The 10,467-nt window shown below is 45.9% G+C and overlaps 1 protein-coding gene across 1 annotated transcript in view; it reads right to left on the reverse strand.

Moving 5' to 3' along the window:
• The window catches only part of EPHA5 (EPH receptor A5), a 274,966-nt gene that overhangs the window by 55,301 nt on the left and 209,198 nt on the right, over window positions 1–10,467 (reverse strand). The window contains exon 8 of the mRNA XM_015418676.1: window positions 8,425–8,530. Coding sequence (XP_015274162.1) covers window positions 8,425–8,530 — 106 coding nt within the window. The remainder of the gene's footprint in view (window positions 1–8,424; window positions 8,531–10,467) is intronic.

The raw sequence follows: 10,467 nt of genomic DNA on the forward strand, positions 1-10,467 counted from the left end.
TGAAAGAAGAGGAGGTAGATTGTCTGGGGGAGAGAAAGAGAGGGGCAGACTGAGAAGGGCTGGGGGAAAGGAAAGAGGTACATTGTCTGAGAAGAGCCTGGGGTAAGTGTGGGGCAGACTGACATACAAGGAGTGAGAGGACAAAGGGGAGAGTGTTGCATATAAGGGGGTGGAGGAGAAAGAGGGGGGAAACTGAAATAGAAGGGGTGAGGGGAGAAGGGGGGGATGAGGGAAGACTGATAGATAAAGGGTGTGGGCAGAAAGAGAGAGGAGAGAACTTTGAAAGAGAAGGAGGGAGAGGGAAAGAAGCAAAGGTGGGGGAATGCCCCTTCCCTGCAAGTTTATTGTGGGTCCCCACAGGAGTTGCATACTGTGAGTAAGCTGGTACATGGAAAAGGTTGCCAAAGTGTAAATTTTATATCTATCTATCTGTTGTTGTTGTTAGTCATTCATTCGTGTCCGACTCTTGGGGATTCTATGGGCCAGCTCACTCCATGTCTTCCAATCTTGTAATGTTTCTTTGAGTCGTTCCATGCTCAGGCTGGTGTCGACTTTTATGGCATCTAGCCACTGTGTTTTTTGGCGGCTAGGTTTCCTTTTGCCACTTACCAATCCAAACATAATTGCTTTTTCTAGTGAGTTCTTCCGCATGACATGGCCAAAATAAGTCAGTCGCAGTTTTGTGATTTTTCCTTCCAATGGCATGTCTGGTTTTATGCGCTCCAATACTTCCTTGTTTGTCTCCTTTTCTGTCCAAGGAATGCGCAAGAGCCTTCTCCAGCACCACAGCTCAAATGAGTCAATTTCCCTCCTGTCTTGCTTCTTCATGGTCCAACTTTCGCAGCCATAGGTTGCTATTGGGAACACTATAGCACGGACTAATCTGCATTTGGTTGCTAGGCTGATGTCCTTGCCATTCCATATTCAATTCATGCTCATCATTGCTGTGTGACACAGCATTTGCCGTTTTGGTTCTGTTCATCGTCAACTGTTATTTTGACGTTTCTCCTCTTCTCAGTGGTCATGAACTTGGTCTTTTTGATGTTTAGGATAAGGCCAAATTTCTCACTTTCTTCTTTGATTTTCTTGATCAGGTATTCCAGGCCTTCTTTAGTTTCTGAGAGGAGGGTTGTGTCATCAGCAAATCAAAGACTGTTGATATTCCTTCCTCCAATCTTTACTCTGATTTTTGACTCTTCCAGCTCTAACGTCCTCATGATTGTTTTGGCATACATGTTGAACAGGAAAAGTGAAAGAATGAAACCTTGTCATACTCCTTGCTCTATCTTGAACCAATCAGTATCTCCGTGCAGTGTTCACACAGTGGCTTCCTGGTTTGTATACAATGATTGTATCAACTTGACCAGATGCAGTTTGTCATGATCAACACAGTTGAAGGCTTTGTTCTAATCGATGAAGCATAGGTAGATAATCTTTTGATATTCAAGAGATTTCTCCATGATCCAGTGCAGATTTGCTGTATGGTCACGAGTGCCACACCCCCTTCAGAAGCCGGCTTGGACGTCTGGTAATTCCCTTTCAATGGCTGGTGCCAGGTGTTGTTGTATAATTTTAAGCAGAATTTTGTTAATGTGAGGGATGAGAGTGATTGTGCGATAATTGGAGCAGTCTCTGGAGTCTCCCTTTTTTGGTAGTGGAATGAACACTGAGCATTCCCAGTCCCTTGGCCATGTGTCTACATAAGCTCAATCAGCAGATTTTCTAACACAGGGCTCAGTTGATTGTGGGTGGTACAGGCCTCAGCAATTCCGCTGAGATGATGACAAGACCTGGGATTTGGTAGTTGCCTCATTGCCCACATGATCTCTTTTTGATACAATGCAAACAAAAAACGAAGGCATGACATACTGTGGTGCAGAAAGTGGAATTTTCAGAGGTAGCAGACAATGCAGTGAAAGCCAGATGAGACCTATAATAATCGTTGCAGTAGACTAGAAACTTGTTCCATTATAAAGGCACCCTCCTGAACTGTTCCACTCTACAACAGTTCTAATTAGGGTTGCCAGACTACCGGTAGGGCCGGGGGGGGGGGCTTTAATCTGCCACTGGCCAGCTGGCTGGAGGGCAAGCCCCACCCCCAAAGAGGCTCACTGCATGTCAATGTGGTCGGCGCGGTGACATCACATGGAGGTGACGTCATCACACCGGTGACATTGCACCTCAATACTCTAGCATTTTGCCCCAAAACAATATGGTAACCGCAGAGTTTTGGCCGAAATGTTAGAGCGTCGATGCACCACATCCCCAATATGATACCATAACTTCTGTGTGATGTCATCATGCCTACCATGTCACACACAGTGACATCACCCTGCCCCCACACTCCCAGCTCTTAGTTTTGCTACTTTTACTGAACCTTTAGCCAGCTCAATTAGAAGAAGAAAATGGCAAAAGCAACTTCAGATAAAAAAACCCCAAACATGAACTTGTCACTCTATGCATATAATACTGCACTTACTCTGAGCAATATAAAAGAACCTATGGAAGAAATAGCTAAGGTTATTAGGGAAATTAGTAAATTTTCTGAAAACAAATCAAAGAATTGATTTGATTGGGATCAAAATACCAAATGCTGTGAAGAAGCAGACCCCATTCAAACCGCTTTGATCACCACCATCCCCAATATATCTAATTATCAATGTGGCCAAACCTGTGCAGACTTAAATCTGGAGCCTGGAGCCATGAACAGACAAGACCAATCTTTCTACACATTTGAGAAAAGCCCCAACATTATTTTCAGATAGGACACGAAGAGACTGAAGGGCCACACCAATTGGAGCAAAGAGACGAAGAAAAAGCAATGCTGCAAGTGGGAAGAAAATTTTCATCCCCTACATGTTTCGTGTTAGGCTTCCTCGGGGGATTCTGTAGAATATAAACACAGCAGTGCTGCCACTAAACCAGCTTTGAAAAATATATAATAACTAGGAGTAAGGCCCGTTGTGGGAAGAAATACAGTGAGCTCTAGAAGGAAGCTCCAGGTGAGTGTCCCGACTGTGGCTGGTGGGGTGGCAGAGGGAAGGGGAAAACAGGGAGGCAAGCCATGTTTATTTCCCTCTGCTTTGCTATAAGGCAGGGCTGGTCTCCGGTAATTCAGCTGCCCCAAGTGGGTAGTATGGGAGGACAGCCTCATGGTAACAGGTATGGTTCCCTCCACCCCTGACTTATGTTGATTTGGGGTTTTGCAGTGGCAGCTAAGGTAGAAAAGCACCTTCTCCTATGCCATGTCTTCTGGGTTCCAAGGGTCTGGAAAGCAGTTCCATAGCCAGTTACAGAGTTGCCAACTCTGGGTTGGGAAATACCTGTAGATTTGAGGGGTAGAGCCTGGGGAAGGCAGGGTTTGGGGTGCGGAGGGATTCAGCAGGGTATAATGCCATCGAGTCCACTGCCCAAAGCAGCCACTGTAATAGCTGGGAAATTTTCTGTAGGGGAAATGATGTGCTGTGGCTGGGGAACATGGTGATTTCTGGGAGATCTCCAGGCCCCACAGGCAACTCCTAGGCTTGCCAAGTCCCCCTGGGGGGTGGGGAAACCCCCGCCCCAGAGGCCCATTCCCCGCCGCCAGCGGATCGGGCCCTGGGGGGAACTCCACCCCCAAAGCATGTGACGTGCATGTCACCCGAAAGTGACGCGACCACGCCGGACACGCTGGGGGCGGAGCCACAGTCATCCGAGGAAAATGGTTTTCCCTTGGATGGTTGTGGCCCCGCCCCCAGCGTGCCTGGCATGGTCGCGTCACTTCCGGGTGACAGGGTTGCACTCCCGGAGCAGCACCGGAGTCCCCCGCTCCGGCGCTGATCCGACTTCAGAACCCTAGCAACTCCAGTGACCATTTAAGGGAAAATTGGGATATGTATTTTACCTCAGGACACATTCAATGACTCGCAACAACAAACTGTTTAGAACGTTAGAGGCAAAGGCCAGATATGCAAATGACCTCTGTGTTCTGACTGGGGGGAGAGGAACAGCAGACTGTTTAGAATATTGGAGGCGGGACTCTGGCAACGCAGCCAGTGGATAGGGATGGCTTCTGAGTGACAGATCAGGGAGCGAACTGATTTGGGAGCGTGTGGAATGTTCAGGAGAGTCCACGACCAAAACAGAATGATATATGCGGAGAGATTCAGCAGATACGACACACGTCTGAAGTGCTTGATTCACTGGCTTACTGCTGATAAGAAACCAAACTGATACATCATAGAGCAAAGCTGTTCTAAAATAACCTTAAATGCCCTCCATCAAAACTACCAGGGTTCCTAAAGAGCATTTTGCCAAACTTAAGTACAATTTTTACACAATTTCAGTGCTAGAAGTATGTGATCTAATGAGATGCTTTCTAGGCCCTGGACTTCCCTCTTTCACACCCATTATAATTAATAGTCACTTTTCCTTAAAAGGTGATAAAAAACATTTGGCGGAATCATAATAGTCTGCAATTCAAGGATGTTCTTAAGCATTCGCAGTCTTCAGTTAGACTTCAGACATACAGAAGAAGAAGAAATTGGATTTATACCCCACCTTTCACTCAGAGTCTCAGAACTGTTTACCAAACTCCTGTCCCTTCCCCTCCCCACAACAGACACCCTGAGAGAGCTCTGACAGAAACTGCTCTTTCAAGAACAGCTCTGACAGAACTTGTGACTGACCCAAGGTCACACCAGCAGCTGCATTTGGAGGAGTGGGGAATCAAACCCGGTTCTTCCAGATTAGAGTCCGCACACTTAACCACTACACTGAACTGTATGAGGTGAATACACAATTTCAATACCCTTGATTTCAATACCAACAATTTAACATCTGTATGTTCTCTACTATTTAGCAGTGGAAGGTTAAGAGCAAATAGGAGAACTTTTAAACTGCTGAAATCTAACTTTGATAGTTAGTAGCACTTGTTATCTAAACTTTATCAGGTGCTCCTTTGTAGTGGTGAACATTTAGATAACAACTTCTAAAAGAACTAGAGTAAAACATTAAGTAAGGATATTTCTGACTCCAAGTGGGAAAGACTGTTAGAGGTCCAAGAACTACTTCCAGCACCGCAACCCTCCCTGGAGCGCAGATGTGTACAAGAATGGGGGCAACTGGGGGCAGGAAAGCCGTGGGGAGGCCTTCAGCCTTTCACCCTCCGCCACACACACCCTTTCCCCACCCCAATTGCTCCCTGTCTAATTAGGTCCCCCCACTTGCCATCAACAGCCTCTGCTCCAAAAGCCTTTGCAAAGTCACATCTGGATATTGTGTGTGGGGGGGAGGGGAGTTGCAGGTAGGGTTGGGAAGTTCCTGGAGATTTGGGGGGGTGGAGCCTGGGGAGGGCGGGGTTTAGGGAAGGGAGGGACCTCAGTGGGCTACAATGCCTCACAGTCCTCCCTCCAAAGCAGCCCCTTTCTCCAGGGGAGCTGATCTTGGCCATCTGGAAAACTGCCTCTAGAATTACAACACTAGCAGGAGGGACCAAGCAGAATGCAAAAAAAAAAAGAGTTAGCCACTCCTTTCCCACCAATTATCTGCAGAAAATTAACCCTCCCACAACTACAGTTTTCCTACAAAAAAAGTTCAGTTTGAGTTTGGGGGGGGGGACCTTTAAAAGTGCAGTGTCCGGGGGTCATTTCCAGCCAGGAGCAGAAGAATGGAGCTCTGGCAGTAAAGAGCCCAGGGGGCGGGCACATGCAACAAGCCTCGCCCCCTGCTCCCAGCAGCCCTCAGTCAGAGCAAAAAGCAGCCAGGTAAGTTGCAGAGGCTCTACGAGGACAGATTTGCACGTGTCCCCCCCCCCAATCGCTAGCAATCCAAAACAGTCCAGTGGTGCCTGAGCGGTGGGTGTTGCCTTCTGACACACTTCCGGTGATGTCACGGGGTGTGGCATATGCAAATGAGTTGTGCTAATGAGCTCCTGCACCTCTTTTTCTACGAAATGACCCCTGGCAGTGTCTGTCAGGATCTGTACAGTTTCACCCCAAAACAGACTATTCTGTTGAATAAAGCACAGTAAGTGAAACAATGATTCACCCTTTTCCCTGGCTCCACAGCACACTGGTCTTTCCCAGCTCAGACCCCCAAACTCTCTGAGCCACACAACTCCCTCTCTCAGCCAAATGCTAGAAATAGTTGCAAGGAACGGTCCTTAAACAAAGTACTTTCTAACCTCCTGTGGCCTACTGAGCCTCCGACTGGAATCAAATATGCCCAGAGAACGATAAGCAGACTCTAAGAACGGTCAGAGCTCCGCCTGGGACACGTTTCTTATCCTGGTGATGTTGCAGCATGCCCAAGACACTCCACAAGTTCCCTCACACAGAATTGCATCTAAGACAAACACAGCAGGACACAAATCATTTCTGCCTCTCAAATCAGTTTCCTTCGGCTTTCCTTTCCAAATTGGCTGATAGTTTCCAAGGCTGGAGTTTTAAGTTGTGTTTTCACCTGGGTTGTCAAGAGCCACTCCAAACACCAGCCGGGCTTTGCGATTCATAAAGGAATGCTCCTGCCTCCACAGGCCAGATAACTCTGAAGTCCTTTTTAAAACAAGAGGTGGGAAGTCTTTGCAGTTGTGAAAGTGGAGGCACCAGTTGCCAGAGGTTTGAGGCTGGAACCATGAGCCCAATGCATTATTGGATACCTTAGCTTAGGTTGCTGACTCTGGGTTGGGAAATACCTGGAGATTTCGGGGGTGGAGCCTCAGGAGAGTATAATTTGTTTGTTTGTTTATTTATTTTGACTTATATCCCACCTTGCCTGGCAAACAGGCTCAAGGTGGCTTACAGTGAATTAAAATTACAATAAAACATGGATAAAATCCCAACAATAATATATGAAGTGCAGATTAAGTACAAATAGCAAAGTGCTCCACCCCCAAATCTCCAGGAGTTTCCCAGCCTGGACCTGGCAGTCCTGTTCAGGGAACAGAGCGGGGAAAGCACTGAGATCTTGAAGCCGGAGAAGACACACTGGGCGCAATGGAGCTGCGGTCTGACTCAGGACAAGGCAGGGCTGTACATTCATTTCACACCACCTTTCAAAGCGGCACTCCCACACTGCAAAAAACAACAACAGGAGACACGGGTGCAACTGTTGCCTACAGGAGCGAGGATATTTCTGGTCTGATCTCTAGAGGGAAAGTAAGAGCACCACCCAGCCCAAGAGCAGCACTTGAAAGGCGCCCTCATTTTAACCAGAGAGGAACAAACATGTGATTACCTTTCCTATTAAGAATAAAAGTACTTAAAGTGCAATCCTAAATCGAGTTATAACCTCTAAGCCCATTAAGTTATATTACCTTCGACGAGTATAAACTCTGCTCAAGACTGCAGATCACTCCCCCTCCTTACATTTTTAGAAGTAAACATAAGACTTGCTAAAAATTTCATTAGAGAAGAAAAAAGAAAGCATCTAAAAATCTGCCTTGGATACGAATGAGAATGGTAACGACCCGCAAAAGATCCAGAATCATTTCTGAATGTAAAAAAGGAACACACTTTCAAAGGATATAAAACCAGGGTAAGAACCACTTGCTGGACATTTTCTGCAGGTTTCCAGTATCTCATGAAGGGCATCCTTTGTTTCCCTCATCTGCCATTAATGCCTCCCCCCCCAGTAAGTAAGACATTATCTTACTCAAAAGCATTATGTTTCAAACTCCACAGTTCCAATGCAACAAAGACGGCATAACGGCTTTTTCTCCAGTGGCTTACTGTCAAAATCATCGCCAAAGATAATGCATGTTGCTATTTGACAGTGTCTCTGACATAGTCCAAGAGTAAGAAAAAAGAAAAAAGACAGGACCTGCTGCCACTGAATACACTTCAGAATGCACGTGTGACTGAGACAAGTTTATCAAGTTTAACAAGTTTATCATAAAAAAATATACTCAGCCAAGATTGTCTATGACCCTGAATCCAAGTGCACCCTTTGCGGCAAACTTGACTCTGGTTGGATTGCATCCTGAGTCTCTGTCCTTCTCTTTGCAGAGGTGCAAACTTGCTCCATACTTTGGTAAGCCACTTTTTTCAATGGCTGCATTAAAGAACTTTAAATTGGCTACTTGTATATTGATACTTGTTGTATTTGAGATGGTGCCCTACTCACCACAAATAGTCTGGCTATGAGAACGTACACAGGAGCCGTACCGATGCAACAGACGGCAGGAAATATAACTCCCTGGTATTGCCCTTCTCATGGAGAGCGACATCTCTGGGAGCGGGTCTCTTTTTCGCTTTCACAGAAAACCTTTTCCACCAGGAAACATATCCATACATACTGGAGTTTAATAGATTAAAGTGCTTCCATGTTTTCCTGATTGTACGGAAACGTGCTTCTAAGACAGTTGCCCAGATCAAAGGTACAGGGGGAGAGATAAAAAGAGAGACAGCACAAAAGTATATCAAATATGCAGCTTTCACCTCTTACCTTCCACTGAGAAGGAAACCAATAACCACCGCCAAGAGAATCACTCCCACTGTAACAGACACAGCAATTATCGGGATCTGGCTCTGGTCGCTGGAGGCAGCTACTGCTGAGAGAAGAAACAAAAAGGGAGATTAAGGTGAAAATTGCCATCCTCTCTCACAGGGGCCTTTAGTTCAAGACTGCTAGAAAGAAAGGGTGGCACACTCGTTGAAACAAAGCAGCTTTCAGAAAGAAAATGGGGAGAAAAATACAATGCACAGCTTTTAGGAAAATCCTATCCTAATCCATCAAGGAAGGTTTTGCACAAATGGTGTTTCATTTGTTGCAGGAGTACATGGAACCACCACTTTCCTCCCCCTATGAAAGGTTACTACATAAAATGAAATCCGTTTTTCCCCCTCAGATTTTCTTTCCTTAGACGCTCCCCCAGGGACCACACCCCTGTTTCCAGACCTAGAAACTAGGAACTTACATTTCACACCTTACAGACTTCTTTTTTATATTTTTATTTTAATAATTGAAGGTCTGGGAACCACTTAGTCTTCTGGTCCTCAAAGAGAGTAATGCTTGGACGCAGCATTCAGTTGATCTATTATGAGGGGATTATAGGCTTGAAGGAACTTGAAAACAACTAAGAAACAGGTTTATTTCAAGAGGTGGCTTAGTTGTTTCTTTGTTTTCCTTTTCTCCAGCTCTCTCAATATTACAGTAGTAAAGTTACTGGAGACCTGGGGCATGAAAAAGCATAAGTTACCAGGGGCCACGGTGGCTCAGAGGTTAAGACACTGAGCTGCAGACTGGAAGGTCTGTAGTTTGGCAGTTTGAGACCCGAATGCTGAGTGACAGAGTGAGCTCCCGTCTCTGGTTCCAGCTCCTGCCAACCTAGCAGTTCAAAAGCAAGAAATTGCAAGTAGATAAATAGGTACTGCTTCGGTGGGAAGGTAACAGCGTTCCGTGCACCTCGGCGTTTAGTCATGCTGGCCACATGACCACAGAGAAGTCTTTGGACAGCGCTGGCTCTTCGACTTGAAAACGGAGATGAGCACCGCCCCCTAGAGTCAGATTCGACTGGCTTTCGAGCAAGAGAAACCTTTACCTTTACTATAAGTTACCAAGCAGGCATCTTGTTTGACTGATTCACACTTGTAACATGGTGGAACAGAAAGGCATTTACTTTCTAAACATTTTTGGCAGGAAAAGCACCCAAACAAAATACTTATAAATAATTATAACAAGCAGCTCTGGGAGAACGAAATGATGCACAGTCCCACCCACCCCCTTCCAGGAATGGTTACAGACAACTGGGAAATGGGAACCAGAGTACAGCGATATACACTGCTGCACCACCCAAAATAATGTTTCAACATAGCTGGACTAGGTGACCCTGGAGGTCCCTTCCAACTCTATGATTCTATGGTTGATTTGGTTTCTTTCCAAGAGATGGAGGTAATTTCATTCATTCAAATTAGTTACCCTTCCAAAATTAAATCCCTCAAGCCAGGCCAATCCGGCTCTGCCCACGTGACACAAGAAACAGGTTTATTTCAGTGGTATGTGTGGCTTGCGTGTTTCTTTGTTTTCCTTTTCTCCAGCCCTCTCAGTATGACAGTAGCAAAGACACTGGAGAGCTGGGGTCTGGGGTCTTCCTCCTCCTTCCTCCTGACCCAAATCCTCCTGTGCTAGACCCCGTGCCCCTCCTCTGCCATCTGCCTCCTGGCTTGCTCCCATTTCAAGCGCTCTCTCAGCAAACCCTCCCTCTGAAGATCCGGTGCTAGCAAACACATGGGTGGTCTCTACCAGTGCATTTGGATACAACCACTGTTTACATTAGGGATCCATTTGTTTTTGTTTTTTTTAAAATATATATATATATATATATTTATATCCCACCTTTCCTCGTAGTTCAAGGTGGCTTACAATAATAGTCAAAAACATTTTCAGTTTAAAACCAAAAATAAAATCACAAATCCCTCATCCCTCATCCCTCCCTCCTTTAAAAGATCCCTGCCCATTCAACCCCCCCCCCCCCCAACCCCTGCGAAA

This window comes from Gekko japonicus, unplaced genomic scaffold (assembly GCF_001447785.1).
Source record: "Gekko japonicus isolate JY-2015 unplaced genomic scaffold, Gekko_japonicus_V1.1 scaffold583, whole genome shotgun sequence".
Lineage (NCBI taxonomy): Eukaryota > Metazoa > Chordata > Lepidosauria > Squamata > Gekkonidae > Gekko > Gekko japonicus.